The 26,959-nt window shown below is 46.8% G+C and overlaps 1 protein-coding gene across 1 annotated transcript; it reads left to right on the top strand.

Annotated features, from left to right (window-relative positions):
• Positions 1 to 19,453: 19,453 nt before the first annotated feature.
• Positions 19,454 to 22,277, top strand: LOC135818543 (post-GPI attachment to proteins factor 3-like). The gene is made up of 2 exons (XM_065331939.1): positions 19,454 to 19,776; positions 20,612 to 22,277. Exons 1-2 carry the CDS (start codon positions 19,708 to 19,710, stop codon positions 21,620 to 21,622), a joined length of 1,080 nt encoding a protein of 359 aa, XP_065188011.1. The 5' UTR covers positions 19,454 to 19,707; the 3' UTR covers positions 21,623 to 22,277.
• Positions 22,278 to 26,959: the final 4,682 nt, after the last annotated feature.

Consider the following 26,959-nt stretch of genomic DNA (forward strand, 5'->3'; position numbering starts at 1 on the left):
ATGTACTATGTTGTTGCTAGTAATACCATGCAATGTACCAGTACCAGTAGCGTTTGCGTGACCACCGTTCTGCTCCTTCACGAAAGCGGCGAACTAATCGTCACCTTGTTCAGCCGGCCACACTCAGGTGAGCGAGCCCGTTAATGCTGAATGAAGTACCAGAAGCTAGCGTCCAAATACTACCCGCAGTACAATGCTCTTGATGAATGCAGTCAGACAACATCGTTGTCACCTTTATGCTGGTTCGAACACGTGCACTGCAGTCTGCACACTGAGGTCCCCTCTACCAAAAGTCTACATGACTGTAGTTTGAAAACTCCCTATCTGGTCTGCCCCCAGGGCAAAATCAGCGCTCTGTGGCGAGGACCCATGTTTTTTCAAGGCTGGGCTGCAATTTTATGCGTGTCCATGGGAAGCTAATAATACCAGGGATGGTATTCTATGTGCTTTCATGTGCTCCCTGATGAAGACCCCCCCCCCCCCCTCTCTGAGAAAATTTGGACATACGGCATTGGAATAGAGTTGCGCATCTTGGACCATGATGGTGGTGATGGTGATGGTGTTGGTGTTGATAATTCCAAGTGCATTTGTTCGTGTCCGTATCAAGTCGCATGTTGCGTGTATGTATACACCACTGTACACTGGACGTTAGGACTATGCTGCGTGTGGGCCTTGGTAAGACATGCCAGTCAGACTTGTGAATAATGAGGTCGACTATGATGATCACGACGTATCACTATAGAAAGTATTTGGGTGGACACACTCGTTCCCAAGGCACTGCAGAGAATCAAACCAATTCTTCTAATACATCGTCTCGGCAATGTTGGTAATGCCGTCGTCGTCAGGTATGAATGAAACAACGTATCACAAGACACTATCACCAGAGAGCAAACCGTAGTGTGTTTGGCTGCACTCTGCTTATGACCTTGTACCCATATCAAGATGGACGTACATGTACATGTAGCCACATATAACAACCTGGATGTATGCCGTTGTGCAAGTCTACAGTTACCCATAGTGAACCCAGCATACATGTACACCTTGAAACAAATGCGCACCTAGCCCATCTACGACTACATGTAGATTCGGTGAATCCTCAAATCTCCCGAAGAAGTGTTTGAAACGCTGTTTTCATGTTCGTTTCAGAATGTATACAAATACTGTACGGTCCTCGCGTGTACAGTATATGCAAGGCATTGGTCCCTGCTTGTACTGTATGCAATGTGGGAGTGCTAAGCACGGGTTCACACAGGAGTCAAGGTCATAAGAAGGAATCACGTTAAATGTTTCAATCACCAAGAGGCACGGCTTATGCTAGAGGAATGAGAGTTGAACATTGCTGTTTGCGGTCAGTTTTTCTTCAGACTTTTCCCAGTTCCAACTCCCTCACGGTTTACTTGCGACTCAGTTAGACTGAGTTCTCAGCATCCGTAGGAACACCGTTACCCTGCAAAGATCAAAGGCGCAGACTGTGAAGCTCCTAAACTGAGGTAAAAAAAAAGTAAATTATCGTATCCGTTCCCGAAGGGAACTCACGACGGCCGCTAACACCCGGTAAACCCTAGCGGCAGATGCAGCGCCTAACGGTGGGGTAATGGTGAGGTAGGAGGAGAGTAAATCAGCCCACCAGCAAAGCTCCCTCAACCTTATGAATAATGCTGTTTGTGAACATGCTTTGACGGCAACAGAGAAAACCTAATTCAATGATGCCTAGGGTGATGAAGTATACACATGCACGTAAAGTTCGCACTCCGTTACTTACAATTCCCGTAGTGTGTTTGGAAACACAACCAGCTTAGGAAGGTTCGCTCTTGCCAGGCCACCACCATGCCTGATTATACCATGGTAGCAGATGCAGCGCCTAGCAGCAAGGACGGTGAGGTGGTTAACTCACAACCAGTGTCCTGTGGTGAATAATGATGATTATTATTGCATTGCTGCCACGGTGTGTGTGTGTGTGTTTATGTGTGTGTGTGTGTGTATGTGTGTGTGTGTGTGTGTGTGTGTGTGTGTGTGTGTGTGTGTGTGTGTGTGTGTGTGTGGTGTGTGTTTGGTGTGTGTGTGTATGTGTACATGTATGTGTGTAACTTAGTAATACCCTTCCTGAGGCATTGAATACCAGTAATGTACATGTACGTGTACCCACAGCTGCCAAGCACTGCTACGGCACTCATCCTTGGCCTCTTGGACTCTTCAGACTCATTAGTAATTACTAAAGAAAAGGGGGTTTGTCAACTGACAGCCGCTCTATTCAGTTGCTATTCACAATCGTTGCATGTGCTGGATGAAATTTCTTTATTGTGATGTCAAAAAATTAAGATGTTTCGGGCCAGTCACCCATCAACAGAACAATTTACAAGGGTCGACCCTGGCCTTTTAAAGGGAAAAAAGGCCAGATTCGCCCCTTGTAAATTGTTCTGACAATGGGTGACTAGCCCGAACGTCATAATTTTTCAACATCACAATACAGAATTTTTCATCCAGCGCACGTGGCGATTGTGAATATCAACTGAGCGGTTGTCAGTTGACCACCCCCCCCCCCCCTTTTCTTTATGATGCAGTTGCGTGATGTCCACCACTTTCTTAGTGAGCGGTAATTACTAATTACGAATGATAGCACTTGATACTTGTCACAGATTGACATTGTGTGGAGGACATGTACTAAACTATGTACATGTGTCCGCTTAGAATTTGTGTATTTTGAACAACAGGAGTTGAGTATCCTCTTGGTAATGAAGAGAAAGGACGGCCACTCGCAGGGCAATCGGCAGAACACAAAGACCCTGAGACCAGCAGGCCTGCTAATACTACTAGTGCTAGCCTGATGAGAGTGTGATGGCTTGCGGCGTGCCTGCTGATGTACAGCTGTACATGTATGGTCTGCTCAGGGAGACTGTTTGCAATATTGGTGGTATGAGTGGTACACTGAGAACGACACAGATAAGAGGCAGACACACGCTGTGTACACGCTATACACGTAGCTGAAGGGAATGGTCAGTCACATGACTGTTTGAAGGTACCAAGAGTACCCCCCCCCCCCTCCACCGAGGGGTTAATTAATACAATGATACACAATGAATGAGGAAATGTATTCACTCTCCTGCAATGGTTGCAGAGCTAAGGCTCAGCCTTACACTTTCAAAGTTTTATCTACAATGTACATGTACATGTATTACAACAAGAAGAGAAGGAAGAGAGTGTTGTGGCTCAGAGTTTCAACACTTTCTTCCTCCTCTTCTTACTCTAACTACAGTGCTGGCAACTGAAATCCGACCCCCTGAGCGGTGGGTTCACATTCTTTGCGATGTGAGCACACCGCTCAGGGGGTCGGATTTTAGTTGCCAGCAGTGTACATGTACATGTAGCTGTAACGTTGGGAAGTGAGCAGTTCGTGTATTGCCGGACAGCCTGGAAACTTTCCTTTCTACCATACAGTAGTATAAAAGGAAAGCTTTTGAGCTGACTGGCTCTTTCCCCGCCACTCTGCAAGCACTGGCCGTGGGTCTCACGTCGAATTGAGCAGGTACACCCTACCATAGTGCCGGTTCCGAGTCGAGTTTCTGTCAAAATCACTGCTGAATAGGTGACTTTCTGTTAAATATAGTAAGGAGCCAATGCGCTCACCACAATGATGGCTTTTTGCCGTTTTGGTCTTTGGCGCTGGTCTGGTCACGTGGTATGAAACCGTTACATTATACCATGCCAATGGTTATTGAATTGGGTTCTAGACCTTCTGGTCCATGCAGTGCTGGACCATCGGGATGGAGTTGAAACTTCATCACAATTATGTTCGTGTATAGCTCTAGCTAAGGTTGTTGCATTCAGAGCTTCACGTAGCGGCTATTGTCATCCTGCTGCTCCTCTTCTACGTACTACTAGTACATGTAGTACATTGTAACTGCGTTTCAACTCACACATGTACACACACACACACACACGTGCATGATGTTACATTGTAGCTGCGCTGATGAAGGGAGATCCTCCTTACCATCGAGTTAAAACGCGGCTAGTTCCAACGTTGTTGTGTTGCCCGGAATCAGCTGCATCTTGTTTATCTAGTGATGCACGTACATGTACATGTACGTGTACACGAAGCTCAATACATCAGAAGGGAGGGAGGGGGATAGAGAGACAGACAGACAGACAGACAGACAGACAGACAGACAGACAGACAGACAGACAGAGGGAGGGAGGGAGGGAGACCTACCTACCTACCTACCAGCACAACCGCGCCAGCCCAGCCCTCCAGGACAAGTTTCAAAGTGCTCCTGGAAACACCACCCGCCTCCAGCAAGGACAGGGTTTGCGCCTCCCGCTAGCTCGGTCAGCAGCAGGGACATCCCGTCCATCGCACTGTGATGCCGTCCTCTGGAACGCCCTCCCCAGCGAACTTCGCCTACTCAACCGCCCCAGTAGCCGGACTGCCCTTCACGCTGGCAGGCTAGATCTGCAAACTTCCTTCTATGTTCGCAATCCCATACTCCTTGGAGTAGTCTGCACGGCGCTGCTGCTGTTGATGTTGTTGTTGTTGTTGTTGTTGTTGTTGTTGTTGTTGTTGTTGTTGTTGTTGTTGTTGTTGTTGTTGTTGTTGTTGTTGTTGTTGTTGTTGTTGTTGTTGTTGTTGTTGTTGCTGCTGCTGCTACAGCAGCTACTGCCGTGGCTGTAGTTACAGTCCCTCTCGTTGTCAGGAAATGTTTGCTTATGCTACTCTTCATCCAGTTAACTTAAATTCTTATTATGACTTTGTGTGTTATAATTTTCTTGAGCTCCAGTTTTCCCCCTTTATTAAAACCCAAGCGAAGTTTACCGTATATTGGCTTGTGATTTCCTTTCTTCTGTTTGCTTTAGCATTTTATCGCTCCACAGGTACCCTCAGTCTCAGGTACTCTCATATTTGTGCAATTGATAATTGTGCTCCCTTTTGCTTTGCTACCGTCCTCCTCCTTCCTCCACCCTTTTTCTTAATTAACCTCATTATCACATTCGCTTCCATGTAATTGGGCTTGTACCCCGTGTGTACTTGCGAATTCAAATAAAAACATACATACATACCTACCTCCCTATCTACCTACCTTGTACCCACCTACCTACCTACCTACCTACCTACAAGTACCTATATACCTACGTACAAGAGAAGAGCTAGAGAAAAAAGGGAAACCAAGGAGGAGTCCATTTAGTAAAGGAAAAGTAAAGATTCACGTTAGAACATTGAAAGGATCGGTCACCTACTTACCTACCTTGTACCTACACTACAGGGGCGTGCTCGGCCCCCCAACTAGGGGGGTGGACGGGAGCCGAGGGGAGCCCCCCCCCCGGCAATTTTCTGCAATTTGTTTGCAACCTTTCTTGAATTTTAGAGCATATTTGCATACATTACAATTGCAATTACCCAGATTGAAAAATTTTGGGGGGTGCACGTGCCCCCGTGCCCATCGCCGAGCACGCGCCTGACCTACCTACCTTGTACCTACCTACAGTATCTACATGTACATGTAGAGTCTACCTAGATCCTTGTGCAAAAAAGTAAGTAACATAGTTTGTGGCAGACACCTCCTTGCTCCACTTCTTTTTGTACGGTACATGCATGAAACATACCACAAAAGTACGAGTATTTGTTCTGCCAATGTGCCATCCGCCAACTGAGGTCCGGACGTCCATGCCTGGGGCGCTTGGGGCATGGTTCACTGCAGGGAGTCGTAAAATACCAATATATTTAATGTATTTTACGACTCCCTGGTTCACTGTGACTCTGCAGCTACAGTAAAACCTGCCAAGGCGACCACTCGGATAAGGGGACCACCTGTCCTAGAAGACCACTTCAACCAGGACCATGATGTACCAAGGGATGCCAGTCAAATGACCCTGGATAAGGAGACCACCTTACTGATTTTGAAGGACCCTTGACTTGAGCTTTCGTCTACAAAAAATAATATCGTCTTCACAGGTTGCACCAGGCTAGCTGGATGCGCATGCAGGTCGAGGTCAAGTATAAAAAAATATAAAAAAATAAAGCGCCTGTACGAGCGTACAGTACCTCCAAAACAGCAGGTGTGGAACAAAAGGAAGTTTGACTTGAGGAAAATACTGTTGCCAGTGTTGTTGGGTTATTTTCTAGTTCGGCCACGCGGGACGGCCGAGCAATAATGGGCCTGGATAATTTCACGATACAATCATCAGCACATTTCCTGTGCGAACAGAGCTGAAACTTGGCGACACATTCTCCTGTCACGGAGTAACAGTATTCAATTCACACGTTGTGAATTCACAATAGTCGCCACTGAAAATGTCCAGAATGCTAGGTCAACTGCGCCTTCTTCTCTGGAAGAATTTCCTGCTGAAGCGGCGACAGCCTGTAAGTAGCATTTCTGGTGTATCCAACTCTTCTTTCCGCGCCTCTAGTCGTGTCAGTCCATTGGAAATATATTACATTCCGATTAGGGAATGGATTATTGGAGAACAATTGAATGGAATAAATCAGAATTGGTGTCATATTTTGACACATTGAGAACGCCCGTTGCTATCATGCTGAGGTAGAAACGTGCAATGCACGACCAATAACAACAGTAAAGCATGCAGATAAACAAACTAAAGTGGTATTTGCCATCGCAATTCGCAAATAACATTTTGGTTGAATTTCAATTGCAATAGAACAAGATTAGCTGAGGACACCCATTCCAAAGACCCTGGAAATACGAACTCCTGGTAAAGATCATTCATAATCCTGGCCACTGACACTGCAGAAAACCTACATGTTTTTCTGATTGTGACCACACTATAGTCCATTTCAAAAATATAGACGCATGATATTTTTGAAATATTTCAAATTTGGCTGGAGCTTCCCCCCCCCCCCCCCCCCCTCCCTCCACCGAGGGGTTAACTTAATTAGTACTGTACACTGAATGATACACAATGAATGAGGCAATGTATTCACTCTCCTTTTTTTATTTATTTTTATTGAAAAACCATAAACCTTCAGACATGTGAATGTGCACATGATATACAGTGTACATACGCATGTATCGAGAAGGCAGCACAGAAACGGCAGTGGTGGTCCTGCCATGGTTGCAGAGCTGAGGCTCAAAGTTTCATCTACAATGTACATGTATTACAACAAGAAGAGAAGGAAGAGAGTGTTGTGGCTCAGAGTTTCAACATTTTCTTCCTCTTACTCTAACTTACTCTCCTCTTCTACATACTACTAGTACTAGTAATACATTGTAAGTACATGTAGCTTTAACGTTGCGAATTGAGCACTTCGTGTATTGGACAGCCTGGAAACTTTCCTTTCTACGATGCAGTAGTATAAAAGGAAAGCTTTTGAGCTGACTGGCTCTTTCCCCGCCACTCTGCAAGCACGGGCCGTGGGTCTCACGTCGAATTGAGCAGGTACACCCTACCATAGTGGTTCCGAGTCGAGTTTCTGTCAAAATCACTGCTGAATAGGTGACTTAAATACAGTAAGGAGCCAATGCGCTCACCACAATGATGCCATTGATGGCTTTTTTGCCGTTTTGGTCTTTGGCACTGCTCTGGTCACGTGGTATGCAGCCGTTACATTTACCAATGGTACCGGTTATTGAAATGGGTTCTAGACGTTCTGGTCCATGCAGTGCTGGACCATCGGGATGGAGTTGAAACTTCATCACAATTATGTTCGTGTATAGCTCTAGCTAAGGTTTTTGCATTCAGAGCTTCACGTAGCGGCAAGAGTACATAACCCCCCAGAGTGTGCAACTCCCACATACCCTGTTGTCCCGACAGAATTTCAAGTTGACGTCATTATTTATGACGCAATGCTCCTTGCAGCAGTGATTTACAACATGTGTACGGGTGTCAACGCATCACACGTTTTTCTTTGCAATAATTTGTACAGGATCGATCGGCTTCGGTCGACCACAGGTTCCGGATTCGTCTGATAATCCGTGTACAGTGCGCATTGCATCATCAAAATGACGTTAACTTGAAATTCTGTCGGGACAGCACCCATACAGTAGAGTCGCGCGCCCAAGAACGTTGTTTCCAAGGGGTTAGCCTGGGACGTTCTTATTTTTCAGCAATCTGGCTGCGTTCTTATAGAACTTTCTTAGAAACAATCCGTGCTGGATTATATGTATCCCACAGGCTGCCAGAAAACCAACACCGCCGTTCTTAGCTTTAGGCTGTGGCGTTCTAAGAATTTCAGGCTGGACGTTCTTGGGCTCCGCGTTCTTCAGCGCGCGGCTCTACTGTAGTGGAGTTGCACACTCTGGGGGGGGGGATGTACTCTTGGTAGCGGGTATTGTCATCCTGCTGCTCCTCTTCTACGTACTACTAGTACCGTAAAGTACCGCCAGAGCGCCCCGTCTCGCGAGAGCGCCCCACCTTGATTATACAGCCAAGGGAAGAACATCGTATGGCAGAATGCTACTAAGTTTGTACGATGTGAGAACCTTCGTGTACTAAGGTCACACTTGGTATGCTTTTATGTGGAGCTCGAAGGTAAACTGGGTACGGATTGACTGCACAATGTGCAATGTTTGTACAAGGTCCGTGTCGTATGACCTACAGACAGGAATCCACCTCCACAAGGTGGCCACGAAAGGACGAGATGGTGGGGCGCTCTGGCGGTACTTTACGGTGCTAGTACAGTGCTGGCAACTGAAATCCGACTCCCTTGCCGATGCGCCGCGCCGGCAAGGGAGTCGGATTTCAGTTGCCAGCACTGTACTAGTAGTATATTGTAACTGCGTTTCAACTCACACAATCATGCTGTAGCTGCGCTGATGAAGGGAGATCCTCCTTACCATCGAGTTAAAACGCGGCTAGTTCCAACGTTGTTGTGTTGCCCGGAATCAGGTGCCATTACCTGCATCTTGTTTATCTAGTGATGCACGTACATGTACATTTTTTTTTTTTTTACTAGAGCCACGTAAACCTGTCATGTGTGAGCCATGAATAAGGGGAGTGGTGGCGTGTACACGAAGCTCAATAAAACAGAAGGGAAGTTTGTACTTCAAGTATGTGTGTACATGTACATGTTTTGTTTGTTTGTTTTCTTTATTTGAATTCGCTAAAACCAAACGGACAGAACTGTCCAGTGGCAAGGGAGCGAATGATGAGCGTCATAATCACTATGCATCAAAACATCTCAGGGCAAAATGAGACAGACTATATTAAAGGAGGGTTTGCACAACACTTGTACATAAAGGGGAGTACGAGAACAAAGGCGCGGCAGAAGTCGAAGCAAGAACGCAATCAACGCCAGGGATGTTTTTGTCCACCAAAAACAGAGAGAGAGAGAGAGAGAGAGAGAGAGAGAGAGAGAGAGAGAGAGAGAGAGAGAGAGAGAGAGAGGGAGGGAGGGAGGGAGGGAGGGAGGGAGGGAGGGAGGGAGGGAGGGAGGGAGGGAGGGAGAGGGAGAGGGAGAGGGAGAGCAGAGAGACTAACAAATGAGGGCTGAGACCTCTACAACAGGGCTTTACGTCTGAAAACAACCGCACGAATTAACAAGTAGGTTGTCAGAGAACCAGGGAGAGAGACGGGCAGGCAGGCCAACAGACAGGCATATAATGAAAATATGGCGATAGTGATCCGTCTGACCTCAAAGGTTCATGCTGTGTGGAGCAGCAGCAGTGCGAAATTGGGCCGGGTGCGGTATGGCCCGTACCTCGCTGGGCATCGCATTCCAGAGCCTAGCTCCTTGGAACGCGAGACAACCCTTACCCAGCTCAGTGCGGGTTGGCGGTGGTCTTAGACCCATAGATAATTGCAGCCGAGTAGGAGCGCCACTGGTTGGTAGCAACAGCATTTGCAGTGTGGGGCTAGCACGGGAGTAGCGGCAGCGCCAAACCAGGAAGATGAGCTTCTGGATGAAGATCTCCCGGACACGGTAGGCACCGAGTTTGACTAGCAGGTTTTTGGCAGAGCTAGAGGTGTGCGGCGAGCATCCGTACACAGCTCGAGCCGCACGATTCTGCAGAACTAACTTGGAGACGGTCCACATGTACATGTATGTATTCCGGCTCGGTTCTATTTGAAGTCACAAGTACATAAATGTAACATAACACTACAACCGGGTCAAGTTTAGTCTCGGTTGCTTTGCCTGTGTTTCGCATTTCACCGACTACTCCCTGCTGCACTGATTATGAACTTACTACTCGCTAGTGAGTTCCCTTCGGGAACGGACACGATTATTTACTTTTTAATAATATTTACTTTTTTACTCACTAGCGCTGAGATGGACTATCAGCTGTCTCCAGAGATCAAGAGGAAAAAGAATCAATCAGACCGGAAGTGCACATAGGAAGCTTGGCAGCAAGTGTTCTCCGCGCCGAGGGTATCTCCACTGGCTAGAACTGTTACTTACTTTAATATTGGCCCGGTTAAGTAGAAGCATTTCCCCAATCTGGTACACGCAGAAGTTGCACAGCAGTGACAGCACCCACAAGGCTTGACTGGACTTATCCCGTTGATCCCAAGATATAAATAATAATAATAAGGCCAAACTAAAGAAGGTGTGTGGTTCGACTAACATGGACATTTTTTTTACGGGCGGGCGGGCGGATTTTTTTTTTTTTAATATATTTTTTAGTACATGTAAATACACTGTATCGCGTATCGAGTAGACTCTACTACACAGTCGTCGCCAAAAAAATCCGGCCAATGCCAAGTATACGCGTACATAGGTATGGTAGGTAGATCTACGCGGTACTTCATCGCGGGTTCATGCATGGAGTGGCACATGCACTAAACTTCTAGACTAAAGTCTTTACAGTAGTCTAGGCCACTGCCGCCACTGCACTGCCACTGGATCGACAGCACTGAACAGTCTGCGCCGCACTCTGCCTGCTGCGGTAGGCTATAGCCTATAGGGTTGAGCACTGCGCTGTGCCTGAGTCTGACTCTGAGTCTGAGTGAGTGTAGAAGGCGACGGTTTCAAAATACCGGTAGGACATACCGGTAGGTTGCAAACCGGAACGGACTCAATATTCACTTCTTTCTCTCTTGGTATTTTGATTAGAAAACATATGTCACAGTGAGACTACGATGTGTTATAACTTATACTCCGAGCCAAAATTTCATGGCTCTGCGATGACCAGAAGCGCCAAACCAAGCAGGTGAGTTTTTGACGTGTTGCTTCGCACTGCGACTTGAGTTTTACGACTTTCGAAAAATCAACTTCTTGTCGCAGGTAAACAGCGGCTCGCCTCTCGCCAATAAAGCACCGCATACCAATCAAAACTAGTGGAGAAGCACACACAAGGCTTATTGTTACTAGGGAGGTTTAGTCCCACGTAATCCGTGGGTACTTTACGTGGGTGTACCACGTGATACTCAGTGACCCACGTACAGACGTTTTCTGATTCACGACATGCCGTGTATGGAGGCTCACCCACGTTCCGCCAGAACGTGGGTGAAAATCAGAATGGAGCGCATTGTGCAAGCTGTGAGGGTGCTCAGCTGAAGAAGTTTCCGAAGCACGAAATCAAAATATTCGATGAGCTTCTTAGGCCCGGGTAGCTTCGTCTTTGACCAGGTTTGGGCCTTTCGCTTTATGCTTTTGTTTGTTCCGTGTGACTAAACACAACATTGCAACGTGGATGCCCTTCATCCACTTTACGTGGATCACCCACGTACGCGTTTCCGTTACGTGGGAACTAAACCTCCCTACTCTGTACTGGCCGTCGTGGAGCGATAGCAATTACCTAATTTCAGACTATTAGTGTGTGAGAGTGAATTTGACGTGCACTCTAAAACCTTTCCGACTTGGAGCCACCTCTGATTTGAAGCGAAAAATTGGGCAACTTGGAGGCAATGGGTCAACACAAAGGAGTGGCTCAGTTCGATTGACTCTGGCCTCAGAGCAAACTTCAACATGCCAGTTTCCTTCCACAAACATATTTCGAGTGAACAATCAACGCTGGTGATAGGTTTGCATGGTTTGGGCATACAAATTTGGCTGACCAGTCAAGCCGTTCCGGTATCGAACCGTCCCCTCTACACTACAGTCATGGTGTATGCGGGCCTAGCCTGTCCAGTGAAGTAACGCAGACCCGGTCTAACACTACCACTATGAAGTATGATGCAGTGCATGCGGCCCAGTACAGCTACCGGTAGCTAGCATTGTATTTGGCCGGATTTTTTTGGCGACGACTGTACCAGCACAAGGCAGCAGTCGTACCACTCACTGCACTGCACTGCAGTACAACTACAATTCAAACGACCCACGTGCCCTTTGCTAGGTTACGACCAATCAGCAGCCTCGGAGAGCGGGCTTTGATATTCCATCAAAGCCCGCTGTCATTGACAACCTGTACGAGAAAACCATCAAAGCCCGCTGCCATTGGCAACTGTACGATAAAACCATCAAAGCCCTGATCATGCCCAATCTCAGTCTTTTCAAGGTGATTTGGCTATAAGAACAAGAAACCGATAGGGGTGGTGGCCGGGGATGCGGTGGCTCTCAACTAACTTGTGGAGTTGGAAATCTAGCTCCAGCACCGCAGAACTCTCAGCAGTATGCAGCGTGAGCAAGGCGTGTATGGTCGAAGTGAAAATACTTCCGTGACACTTCAGCCACGGCTACAGTGTAGCTGGCTCTTGACAAGTAGTCCTGAGAAATTTCTCACGAAACAGGTTTTTCGTCCACTGACATTACTTTCGTTTTTCGTCCACTGACATTACTTTCCCTTTGCTGTAATCTCTGTGTGAAACTTACGGGACGAAAACGACATGCACTTTAGACTTCAGGCTGCTCTGAAATCCCAAACGAAAGGCCGACAAAGTCCACACTCGAGATCACCCAAAGAATAAAGCGAGTTTGATTCAAAATCAAAAAAATGTTGGGGATCGTCTGAAGCATATTCAAGCGAGGTCCAGTCGGCTTGATGACTGATCAAAGCCCTCGGGCCCAGCCCTTGGGCCTACGGCCCTCGGGCTGGACCCTTGGGCTTTGATCAGCCATCAAGCCCTCTGTACTAGCTGTACCTCGCTTGATTATCTACGTCAAGTCCAAAAGGAGCCGCCTAGCGCCTGCGTCCGCAGACTCACGCCGCACAGCACGTAGACGTGGACGTGTTCAGTCCACGTACGTCAGTCACACGACAGCCCGCCGAAAAAAAGTTACGGTCGGGCTGAAATTGTACGGTCGGTCGGGTGAGTCGAACCACACACCTTCTTTAGTTTGGCCTAATAATAATAATAGGCTAGCGACATGCGTGTATTTTAAAGGGTGTCACTGACATTACTACCACACACGTGACAATGGGTGATAGCAAGAGCACATATTAAACCCCTGTACGTTTGGTGATAGTGGTGTCACGGGAGATCGGCTAATTGTTTGGTGGCTTCAGGGTCTGTATTGCCTCCGATTTCATACTCGAGGCACTGATGGGATCGCTTGACGTGCTGGGTCCACTGCCGAATGTATGCAGTGCTCCTGAGGAGACCTGGTACTGGAGGTATTGGATGGACGAAAAAAGCAACTGAGTCTGAATGACTGGTCCCGGGCTACAGCCACAGGCTTCATGGTCAAGCAAATGACCTTCAATTCACAATGGCCACCGCTCTGCGCCCGACCACTTTGTAGCGATTTCTGTTTCAGCCTGTAGTGTTTGGACTTGAGGTGTCGGGCTCTGGTTCCAAGAGAAAAATTAATATCGTTGGTATACACAATCTGCGGACAGAACTGTTTCGTCCTTTGTGGACTCGTCAGCGCAGCACAGAGGAAATGAGGCCGAACCTAATAGCAATGGAAATAAAAATTTCCAATCAGGCCCGAACGTACCTTGCCAGAGTGCTCAAACTGACAAGTCAGTGAGCTCTGCATAACGCAAACAGCAAAGGCACTACCCCACGCAAGAGTGCTCAACTGCTACAAGAGCAGGAGCGAAATACTCAATCTGCGGACAGAACTGTTTCGTCCTTTGTGGACTCGTCAGCGCAGCACAGAGGAAATGAGGCCGAACCTAATAGCAATGGAAATAAAAATTTCCAATCAGGCCCGAACGTACCTTGCCAGAGTGCTCAAACTGACAAGTCAGTGAGCTCTGCATAACGCAAACAGCAAAGGCACTACCCCACGCAAGAGTGCTCAACTGCTACAAGAGCAGGAGCGAAATACTCAATCTGCGGACAGAACTGTTTCGTCCTTTGTGGACTCGTCAGCGCAGCACAGAGGAAATGAGGCCGAACCTAATAGCAATGGAAATAAAAATTTCCAATCAGGCCCGAACGTACCTTGCCAGAGTGCTCAAACTGACAAGTCAGTGAGCTCTGCATAACGCAAACAGCAAAGGCACTACCCCACGCAAGAGTGCTCAACTGCTACAAGAGCAGGAGCGAAATACTCAATCTGCGGACAGAACTGTTTCGTCCTTTGTGGACTCGTCAGCGCAGCACAGAGGAAATGAGGCCGAACCTAATAGCAATGGAAATAAAAATTTCCAATCAGGCCCGAACGTACCTTGCCAGAGTGCTCAAACTGACAAGTCAGTGAGCTCTGCATAACGCAAACAGCAAAGGCACTACCCCACGCAAGAGTGCTCAACTGCTACAAGAGCAGGAGCGAAATACTCAATATACTCAATATCGTTGGTATACATGTATGTACTTCGAGGTACAGTAGTGCAGTGTACTGTGGAGAGTAGATGGACTACATGTACATGTACATGTATGGTACTAGTATACGGCTGCGGGCAGGGAGTGGTCACAGTACAATATTACTACTACATGTATTATTAGATATTATCAAGTGTGAAAAGTAGGGCTCAAACGGTCACGGTTTTACCCCTGACGGTTAACGGCTACTAGTAAGCTAACCTATAAGCCACGGCAATCCTGCGGACTCTTTTTTAACCGTATATTTGACTATACTCATTCAAAAAATGTACCCTATTCAGTACAACGCACCCTAAGTCTTGACTTGTACATTCTCTTGCATGCTCATTCATACATACTCTCACGCCAAGAGACCAGATATGACCGAGTTGACAGCCCAGAAATTGCGTACGCGTGCGACAGCCTGCGAAAGTGCATGCTTTTCAACGACCTGATACTTGAAAAATTGACTGAAAAGTTACTGCGTAACCGTTATCTTTATCGGTTAACCGTTAATTCTTCGTAACCGGTCTGCAACCGGTTAATCGGACTAATCGTTTGAGCCCTAGTGAAAAGGTCGAAGATTTGCTCTTGGGATCAACGGGATAAGTCCAGTCGAGCCTTGTGGGTGTTGTGTAACTTCTGCTGGTGTACCAGATTGGGAAATTGCTTCTAGCCAGTGGAGATACCCTCTGCGTGGAGGACTCTTGCTGCCAAGCTTCCTATGTGCACTTCCGGTCTGATTGATTCTCTTTAGACTAGTCTTGATCTCTGGAGACAGCTGATAGTCCACCTCAGCACTATATTCACATTACTTCTTTCAAAGGCAGAACTTCTTTTCAGAACTTCTTTTCAGAATGGGTCAAGCTATTCACAAAGCCTAGTACAGTACTACCTACCCACCTACCTACCTACCTACCTACCTACCTACCTACCTACCTACCTACCTACCTACCTACCTACGTAACGTTACCTACCTACCTACCTACTTACCTACCTACCTACCTACGTACGTACCTACCTACCTACCTACCTACCTACCTACCTACCTACCTACCCACCTATCTACCTACGTACCTACCCACCTATCTACCTACGTACCTACCCACCTACCTACCTACCTACCTACCTACCTACCTATCTACCTATCTACCTACCTACCCACCTACCTACCTACCTACCTACCTACCTACCTACCTATCTACCTACCTACCTACCTACCTACCTATCTACCTACCTACCTACCTACAGTATCTACATGTACATGACACTTCCTTACCACTTCTTTTTGTACATGCATGAAACATACCACGAAAAGTACGAGTACTTGTTCTGCCAATGACTACATGTATGTCAGTATGTGCCATCCGCCAACTGAGGTCCGGACGTCCATGCCTGGGCCGCTTGGGGCGTCACGGGTTCACTGTGATTATGCAGCTACAGTAAAACCTGCCAAGGCGACCACTCGGATAAGGGACCACCTGTCCTAGAAGACCACTTCAACCAGGACCATGATGTACCAAGGGATGCCAGTCAAATGACCCTGGATATTGGAGACCCTATTTTGAAGGTCCCTTGAGCTTTCGTCTTCACAGGTTTCCCTGTAGTGTAGGCTAGCTGCATGCAGGTCGGACTGTTATCTGGTTATTATTTAGAAAAGCGATCCTGTCAGCTTTTCTATTATTGTGTTCACATGGCAAGAAAAACGACACCGCTATGCTACGTAAGTTTCTACGTAAGGTGCTCGGTATTTCACTTAGGCTACGTAAGTTTCTACGTAAGGTGCTCGGTATAGATCTACCAACGCTGCAACGGTTGGTAGCCGCGTGCTGTGCACGTGCACGGCAGACATTGTGTTGCATGCAGTGCATGCAGTCCGTGTTCGGATGTGCATGCGCGAGGAACTTCCTCCTTTGGAACTGCTTCTTGTATGAGCTGTTTCGGATACTTCGTCTCCTAGATCCTGGCCTGGCTTATTTCGTTTCGGCGCTGCTGAGACCTCCTTTCGCGGAATATTACAATATCGACAGGTGAGTTGACCAGTTACCTTTGATTCTTTTGCTTGTGTTGACTCTTTCATTTACGAAAAATGTGCTCATTTTGGGCGGAATGCAATAAATAATGGAAAAGCTGGCAGGATCTCTTTTCTAAATTTAGCTTTTCCGCTGCCGAGGCCCCCTTTTACGGAATACTCGATGACAGGTGATCTCTGAGTTGACCGGTTTCCTTCGATTCATTTGCTTATGCTCACCCTTTCATTTACGGAAACGTGTGCTGATTTTATTCGGATTTAGATCCATTTTTATCTCTTTGCCCTTGTCTACAGTGTGCGAAGAACGCGAGTTCACCTTCTTGACGGTAAGGCTTATGTTAGATGTGTTGTCGAAATACTCATATTCATTGTACATTGGTACGTTACAAGTAAGGCACTGGTCAGTGGCATACTATCGTTGGCAGTTCCCAATCTGGAGGGAAAGGTTCAAGGACCCATTGACCGAGTTTGCAAAATAAATTCGCATATCAGGGAAAATCTCCATTGTGGAGAGGTTCAGTAAACTTGTATGATTAGATTTGTTTACTCGAGTCTGGGATGTTTGATTTATAATTTGTGAGTTCCGCCGAGATTGCACTGCCCCAAATGAAGTTTCGTGCCGCCAAGGCAAAAATTACGATCTGCAATCTGTTTGTAGTACCTGCAAGAATGTGCTGTACATGTATCGTACTTTCTCTGTTGCTGTTTCAGTTGCCGTCATGTTGCTAAAGAAACGTTCAGTAGAGAGGTTCTGCAAAACGAAAATTCGAACGAAGTTTCGCGACAGTCATTGCGAAAGTGTGTACGAATTTTTGCACAAACTTTGCGTTCTGCACGTTTTCGTAGTTTGCGCGGGCCAAGTGCACGTACGCCATGACCCGATCTCACGAAAGTGTGTACGACTGTTCATTTCGCGTTCCCTGCAAGTTTCGCGTCCAAAGTTGCGAAAGTTCGTGCGAAGTTTCGCACTTCAGGACGTGGAACGACTGTTTGTACGCATTTTCGTTTTGCAAAACCTCTCTAGTGACTCATTTGTTTCATACGAGACGAGTCAATGAGTTGGTGTGGCTTAGAATCTTTCGCTGTAGAAGAAATCTATTCGTATGTCTATTGGAGAAATAATTGTATTCACTGGTTATAAAATAGGTTAAGACAAACTCACAGAATAAATACCATCGGTCCCTTGGTGTTCGTCCTAAAGAGGTTCGACTGGATATCATTCATACTCACCAAAAAATGTGTACGATTCTATTATTATGGAGTGCCTTGTTTATCTCTCAGTACCTCCAACCATAGCCTTGCCCCTTTTATCCTCAGGATCAGTGTAGTTGTTGGAACGAGGTGTCGGACTCAGCAATGTATTTGTTTACATTTTAATACATGTTTATTGTTCCTCCTTTGCTGTGTTGTTTTAGAAAATCGTGGACTAACAGTTCGAAGTCATTGAACTACTTCCAAAAGTTGTATCGACATCAACAGGGTTACGATTTCAGTGCAATATGGTGCAGGATGACCTTATCACGATAACCCATGATTATAAACCATTATAAACACAGAATCAACAAAAACATCTGCGACACGCACCTGGTTACATTTCTCAAATAAATCTGATCGAGGGTGGGGAAATCTGAAATATCTGAAAGGCAAGACAATTTTATGACAGAGTCATGAAATTCTGCTACAGCAACATGCACAGAATGACCTCCGTATAAAAAAGGTATCACCACGGTCCACCACTACTCACATGTATCCCCGCAGAAGAACATGCTAGTCCCATTTTCTGCAAGAAAAGGCTTGCTCATCAATGCGTATAATACGGTATTGATATGATGTGAAGGCCATCATTTACATATTAGAGAGGTTCTGCAAAACGAAAATGTGTACGAACTTTCGCTCCACGTCACGAAGTGAGAAACTTCGCACGAACTTTCGCAACTTTGGACGCGAAACTTGCAGGGAACGCGAAATGAACTTTCGTAGGAAGTTTCGTGAGATTGGGTCATGTTGTACGTGCCCTTGGCGCGTGCAAACTACGAAAATGTGCAGAACACAAAGTTCGTGCGAAAATTCGTACACATTTTCGCAAGGCCTGTCGCGAAACTTCGTTCGAATTTTCGTTGTGCAGAACCTCTCAATTGATAGGGCATTTCATTGATTGGTGACAGAAAAAAACAGAAGAAATTATAGCAATAAAAACTGCTTTATGGCAGTTTTCTAAAAAAAGTTATTGTGTTCTAGTCCATGGACCCCGTCTAAAAAGTAAGAAATTAACGAAATGTGATAGCTGAAAATTAAAATTTCACACAAAACCTCACAATAATCACACACAGAATGAAAGCTACATGTAGAAGACCTTTTCTCCTCGTGATCCTCTTTCCTATGCATGCATGTTGCCAATTGTTCGTGGAGTACAAGTTTAGTGTTGAAAGCAGCATTTCAAGTGTTGTGATTATTGTGAGGTTTTGTGTGAAATTTTAATTTTCAGCTATCACATTTCGTTAATTTCTTACTTTTTAGACGGGGTCCATGGACTAGAACACAATAACTTTTTTTAGAAAACTGCCATAAAGCAGTTTTTATTGCTATAATAGACTATAGTGTAGCCATACTGTGTAGGCTAGCAAGCTAGCTGCTGAGGTCGAGGTCAAGTAAAAAAAATAAAAAAGCGCCCACGTGCACGCCCGTGCCATTCCGTGGCGTGCACGAGATGGTGTGCACGTGGATGCTAGTGGATACGGGAAGTGCCAGGAAGTGAGTCATTCGAAGCATTTGTGTGTACAATCAAGAGTTCATAACCCCCAATATGAACTCCTGGTACAATTGTACCTCCAACTCGACAAAAAAACCAGCAGGCGTGGAACAAAAGGAAGTTTGACTTGAGGAAAATACTGTTGCCAGTGTTGTTGGGTTATTTTCCCTTTACTAGTTCGGCCACGCGGGACAGCCGAGCAATAATGGGCCTGGATAATTTCACGATACAATCATCAGCACATTTCCTGTGCGAACAGAGCTGAAATTAACTTGGCGACACATTCTCCTGTCACGGAGTAACAGTATTCAATTCACACGTTGTGAATTCACAATAGTCGCCACTGAAAATGTCCAGAATGCTAGATCAACTGCGCCTTCTTCTCTGGAAGAATTTCCTGCTGAAGCGGCGACAGCCTGTAAGTAGCATTTCTGGTGTATCCAACTCTTCTTTCCGCGCCTCTAGTCGTGTCAGTCCATTGGAAATATTACATTCATATAAAGGGAATGGATTATTGGAGATCAATTGAATAGAATTGGTGTCATATTTTGACACATTGAGAACGCCCGTTGCTATCATGCTGAGGTAGAAACGTGCAATGCACGACCAATAACAACAGTAAAGCATGCAGACAAACAAACTAAAATGGTATTTGCCATCGCAATTCGCAAATAACCTTTTGGTTGAATTTCAATTGCAATAGAACAAGATTAGCTGAGGACACCCATTTCAAAGACCCTGGAAATACGAACTCCTGGTAAAGATCATTCGTAATCCTGGCCACTGACACTGCAGAAAACGTGCATGTTTTTTTCTGATTGTGACCACACTAGTGGAGCGTACAAGATGTGGAGTGTTTGCTGCCATGCTCATCGTAACTAAGAGTATGCAGTATGTATGAAGTGGCCCTGTTCGCGTATTGCTTGTAGTTGCCTCATTTGTACATTTTCACCATCACACAGCAAGCCCAGCCCTGGTCGATGCCATGCACTCTTGAGCTATCGCCATGCCTCGTTCATAAGCTGCCGTTTTCGCTCCCAAGTACTTCTAGAAGTATGTTTGCAGACGGGATAAACTGCATTAGTGTGCAGCATAAAGCTTTGCCAGCTAGTCTGCCAACTGTGTATCATATTCTTTCATTATTTCCCGTTTTCTTTAGTTACTTTTTATTGTTATGGAAGTATTTGTTTGAGCATAGTGGTGCCCACCAGTGACTTTGGGTTGGTCCGGTTGTTGTTGTTTTTTGGCCACAGAGCCATGTGTGCCGGCTGCAGTCAAGGTCGTCTGTGTGCTCCCGTCCGCAGCAGATGCTCTCTCTGCTGCCGCTTGTGCTGCTTGTTGGCATGGTGACCATGGCCGACGCGTCGGCGGGCGACCGCGACCCGGCGTACACTGCGTGCCGGCAGCGATGTGGGGTTGGGACGTGTACCCATGGCGACAGGGACATGACGACAACGGCGACCGTGTGGACGGTGTCCGGCTTGGCTTGGACGTGCGAGGATAACTGCGGCTACGTGTGCATACACGCGGTCACCGAGGATCGCATTGCCAGCGGCTTGCCAGTGCTTCAGTACCACGGCAAGTGGCCGTTCTATCGCCTCTGGTCGTTTGTGCAGGAGCCGGCGTCCGTCCTGTTCTCCTTGCTCAATCTCCTTGCCAATGTCGCTGGCTTGGCGCTGCTTAGCCGCAAGCCCTGGTCACGCGACTATGCAATGTCCGGTCTGTCTCGTTGGCATTGTGTGATAAGCTGCAATGCATGGCTCTGGTCCAGTGTATTTCACAGCCGCGACCTCGTCTGGACCGAGCGGCTTGACTATTTCTCGGCAACGGCCATGGTTCTCTTCAGCGCCTATTGTAGTCTTGTGCGCATGGCCATGCTGGGACGACCCGTTGCACGCGTTGCGGTTGCGCTTCTCCTTCTTCTGATGTTTGGTGCTCACGTGGGCTATTTGTCGCTGGTGAAGTTTGACTACGGTTACAACATGCTGGCCAACGTGTCGGTAGGTCTTGTTAACATGTCTCTGTGGCTGGTGTGGTGCGCACGCCACTATTCACGGCAGCCATACGTCTGGAAGTGTGCCGCCGTACTGCTGTCGACGGCGGCGCTCATGTTGCTAGAGTTGGGTGACTTTGCACCGCTGTGGTTCGTGCTCGACGCTCACTCCCTGTGGCATCTCGGTACAGTTCCACTGCCATTGCTCTGGTACTCGTTTCTAGGTGACGATGCACGGTTCCTGGCCGGCGAACACAAGAAAGTAGATTAATCGTTCCGCCACAGTATTGAGTGAACTCCGGATTTGTTGTTCTACTGCTGCTGGAAGCATCATTACAGCATACTTTTCTGTGGCTCGCTTGTTGAGAGACTTATCCCCTCTCCCCTGACTCACTTGTGAGGTCTGCATTCGACACTGAGGATATATTGGCGAAGTGGTGGCCCGCCGATGCGAATGTATTTGCTTGATGTGTTCCTAAACACGTCAGGTGATGTGGCCGCGAATCCGGCTAACTTTTTTTAAATCTATGGCAAGTACCCTGTGTCTGTAGCAGTACAGTGCATGTACCTTGTTTGTAGACCTCTATTCCAGCGGTGTGCGAATGAAACAGGAGAGACGTACGTGCTTGCTTGCTCCTGATTTCCGTCTTGCCTGATTTTCGTCTCTGTATATTGACTTCTCATTCAACGCTATAATGCTGGTTGGTCACTCCAGCCTTGCTGTGCTTTGCACTATTCCCCTTTTTTATACAGATTTTTTCTTTAACCAATAGGTATGTGCCAACAGCTGCTAATCACACTATGCTGCTAATCACTGAAATTCCTTTCATTCATTCAGCGTTTCGGTCTGCGACCATCATCGGGAGCGCATCTTGAGCTTATTTTTTAATGGCAAAGTTCGTCTAAGACAGTCTGTCAGGTCCGAAGCAGTTGTTCATGTTGTGCATGATGTGTGCAAGGCTTAGTTTGAGCCCCAGCCCTCAACCCCAGTGGGACGTAGTGTGTGTGTGTGTGTGTGTGTGTGTGTATGTTTCTGTGTTTGTGTGTGTGTGTGTGTGTGTGTGTGTGTGTGTGTGTGTGTGTGTGTGTGTGTGTGTGTGTGTGTGTGTGCATGTGTGTGTGTCCCATATGGTGCAGTAGTATGTGCAGCGATTTCCAATCAAGAGGTTGCGGGTTTGATTCCCGACGATTATGGTCACACACGTCTTTCTTCTCTTTCTCAGACTCCTCCTGACTTTTCTTTCATTCTCCTGGGTGGTTACCAACAGCCAGTGCATGTGGTGTGCTGTGTGTGCGGGAAAAAAATGAAAAAGACCAAAAAGTAGGGGTTCACTGGCCGGAAAAAGTCACTTTATAGCTGTGTGGTGTAGACCAGGCTGAATAGTGGCGGTCAATTCTTCAGCCTTGCAAGCTGTTGAATGGTGCAATTCCCGCACAAGTTGCTATGGCTTCTGCCGTAGCATCGCTATCATCTCCTTCGGCGATGGGCATCAAATGGTCAATGGTGTGCGGGCAGTGCGTGTGTGCTACATGTTACTGCACAGTACGGCATGTACTTGTATACCTCCTAGTGGCGTACAGAAGTGAAGTGTGAGTACTTCTTGCTCATGATGGTTGCGGGAGGGGCGCTCTGACTTGAGCAATGAAATCGGGACTCACGTGTTCTGTTGGGTGTTGACGTCCGAGTTCATCACCGTGTGACTGTGTGGTGTGGCCCCTGCTTTGTTTGTGAGGATTTGAAGACTTCGGCTGAGGTGTGTGCGGTACATGGTGTGTGTGTGTGTGTGTATATATGTGTGTGTACTTGACTGCAGCTTGCCCTGTTCTTGGAGATTCCGTTTCCACTTATTCTTGCCATCATTCTCATCATCATCCGGTCTCAGAAGCCCGGAGAGGAGAAAGGAATATGTAAGCTGAATATGATTGATCAGTCTCTAGCCTGAGAGAACCGTTTGAGGGGAGGGAAAGCTACGAGTATATCATCTGTAATACACAGAATTTCCGTGCACTCGGGAAACGCATACTTCCTTGTAGAGTTCTATTTCGTTCAATGTGCGGACTGTGCAGAACTGTATGGAACTGTGTGATGCCTCATTCAGTATAGACATTGTGTTTATTTGTTCAAATTCAATGATGCCATGGTCAGGCTGAGGACGGTGAGGTAAACCAGTAAGAACCCCATGGTCTTTGCCCCCTTCCCATACATGGCCAGTGATCCTCCAGTGCAGGGTTATGTGCTGCACATACCAAAATGCATAGAGCAGTGCGCAGTACCCGGCACACTGCACACCACCCCACGTATTGTGTACTGCACGTCAGTATCCTGCAGTGTGTATGACGTGCAGCAAGAGAGCACTACTCTGCTAATACCCTTCTTCAGTTGTCAGCCGAAGAGAAGTGTTGATATGATTCCTATCTGCAGATGAAGTCACATCCTGGGTATGAGGAGAGTATTAAATACTCTCCTCATCCTCCTCATAAAGTGTATCATATGTTTGCAATAGCACCTTGTATTGGTCGACGTTGTGATCATTTCTTCCTTGATGTCAACTTGTTTGTGTTTAGTTCGGAATTGGCCCCGCGCAATGCCAAGTGCTGGTCACGTGCCGTTTATCCAGTCTCTAGTTTGTAGAGAAGTCGCTGGAGAGGACTTTGACGTGGACGGCGATCCCAACGGATTTCCTATATACACTTTCACACCGTAAGCGTGCTTTCTGGCTCATTTTCTTCACGTCCTCCACTACTTCCTGTCTGCCTGCTTCTATCCGTCGCCCTCTCACTATGAGGTCTTGCTGTTCAACGTCTTGTTTATGCAACTACGTTGTACTGACTAAGAAACCACCTGCATTGGGAGACCACCTGTCTGGGAGACCAATCATCGCATGTCCCACACCAGGGAGTAGTATTCGTACAATAGTATTGTATTACTCCCTGTCCCACACCATGCATACATCATGCATCCTGACCTCTGTACAAAGACCACCTGTCTTGAAAGACCACTCATCACATGTCCCACACCATGCCAAACCATACATCCAGACCTCTGTACAAAGACCACCTGTCTTGAGAGGCTGGCTTTCACTTGCACCCTGGGCTGGGCGGTTGCTAATCAGTAATCACAGATCTTACAGCATGCACACCACATGTACATGTATGCAGAGCAATAGTGTGTAGCTGCTCTTTGTCTATGAGCCAATTGCATGATTCACTGCCTTCATTGCACCAGACAGCTGCATGATGCACTGCTTGCTTTGTACCGAACAGCTGCAATGGTCCACTGCTTGCATTGCACCAGACAGCTGAGCTGCATGATGCACTGCTTGCTTTGTACCGAGCAGCTTCAATGGTCCACTGCTTGCATTGCACCAGACAGCTGAGCTGCATGATGTACTGCTTGCTTTGTACCAAACAGCTGCAAGCACACAGTGTACCTCATCAAGGCCACACTTTCCATGCGGTGTGCAACTAGGGAATCGTTTGCAACTTGTTTTATTGACATATCTGACGGTGCTTCCTCGCTGCGCTTTTTCTTGCACTCTCTTCGATTTCGGATCCCGCAGTGCAACGATAATCACCAATGTTTTGCAGTCGCTAAGCAGCTTCAATGACGCTCAGTGGCAGCTGCTCTATCGTATTCCCGAAGATGTTCGCGACTTAGCAGCAGTAAGTCAACAGCATGGTTTGACGCCACCATGTTGCCATGACGCCACCATGTTGCCAGAATAGTAGATGCAGGGCTTTGGGTAGTACTGTAATTTCACAAATTTTCGGTGTACATGTACTTTTACGTTCGGTACTTTCGGTGCGTCTGTTTCATACCTAAAATTTCAATACACCGCACAAACACTAACACACATAATCCAATAGGGAAATGCTGCTCTGTACCTAAAATTTCTGTTCACCTAACCTGGCCTTTTGCCCTCATACCAAAAATATTGAGCACCTAATTTTTTTGAAAATAGAGTACACGTGTCATGGCCGGTATACAATCTAGTGGCACCAGGCTGTCAGCCAATGTACAAGTATTTGACAATCAAGCAGATAGGATTCTCACCTATTCCCGTGCTCAATAAGCAGTCAGTATCGGCTGGATGGGAGAAGAGTAGACTGTCTTTACCGTAAAAGCCCGTGTATAGGCCCCCGGGCGTATAGAATACTGTAAAAGCAGAAATTTTCGGTGGTGTTTTTTTCCGCAACTTCGGTGCCGAAATTTTTACCGAAAATAAAACGCACCGAAAATGTCGGTATAGTACTAGTACACTTACCTGGAACGCGGGTTTACCGAAAATTTCCCTCCGCCGAACCGCCGATTTTGGAGAATACCGAAATATTACACCACCGAAAATTTCTGCTTTTACAGTAGCAGCCTCGATTTCCTGGGCGTAACAACGGCACGGGCGTTATTTTGGAACCGGGCGTATACTTGGAATAGGGATAGCAGTAAGTTTTGGGTATCAGTACCTGTACATGTACTGGCGTTGGCCGCATACCTGGGCGTATACATGGGCATGGGCGCTATTTTGAAACAAAAGTGTTGACTTCCCCTGACTGGGCGTGTACACGGAGGGTGGGCGTAATTTCGAGTGGGCGTATAGGGGCTTTTACGGTATTTCCCTGAAGGCTCGCTTAAAAAATATATATATACCTCGGATACTGAGCCAGTAAGAAATGTAAAATAGAAGAAAAAAACATGGGAACGAGGCATGAAGCAACTATCCACGACTGTAACAAGATAATCAGCAAAACAAAACAAAATTAAATGATTATACAGTCAGACCTCGCTTAGCCGCACACATCCGTTTTCCACAAAATTAACCGGATAGGCAGGGGAACCGGATAATCGAACACACATACTGTATGTATGCATGACATATGCTGTAAATTGGTAACCAACAATTTTCTTCCGGATGGCGAGGGATCCGGATAAGCGAGGTCTGACTGTATTCTTCAGAGTACTACCCTGGATAATAACAGTTTATAGGATAGGTCAAGTCCCCGAGATTAATGTATTATCAGGCCTCGACCGTGTGTACAATGTGCATGTTCATTTCAGAGTACTAGTAATGGGTCCAGTTCGTTGTCGACTTTTGGATGGTCCATGATTTGTGTGTATGTGTGTGTGTGTGTGTGTGTCTATCTGTCTCTCTCTCTCTCTCTCTCTCTCTCTCTCTCTCTCTCTCTCTCTCTCTCTCTCTCTCTCTCTTCTCGTCTCTCTCTCTCTCTCTCTCTCTCTCTCTCTCTCTCTCTCTCTCCTCTCTCTCTCTCTCTCTCTCTCTCTCTCTCTCTCTCTCTCTCTCTCTCTCTCTCTCTCTCTCTCTCTCTCTCTCTCTCTCTCTCTCTCTCTCTCTCTCTCTTCTCTCTCTCTCTCTTCTCTCTCTCTCTCTCTCTCTCTCTCTCTCTCTCTCTCTCTCTCTCTCTCTCTCTCTCTCTCTCTGTCTGTCTGTCTGTCTGTCTGTCTGTCTGTCTCTCTATCTCTGTGTGTATGTCTGGGTTCTGTGTGTACACGCGTGTGTTTACAATCTGCGCTGCTGCTGTGTAGGAACTGAACAACACGGCCCTGTATCACCTACTGGAGAGGAACTTTAGCTCTGTAGCAGAAGCTGTAACT

Source organism: Sycon ciliatum, chromosome 5, assembly GCF_964019385.1.
Source record: "Sycon ciliatum chromosome 5, ocSycCili1.1, whole genome shotgun sequence".
Classification (NCBI taxonomy): domain Eukaryota; kingdom Metazoa; phylum Porifera; class Calcarea; order Leucosolenida; family Sycettidae; genus Sycon; species Sycon ciliatum.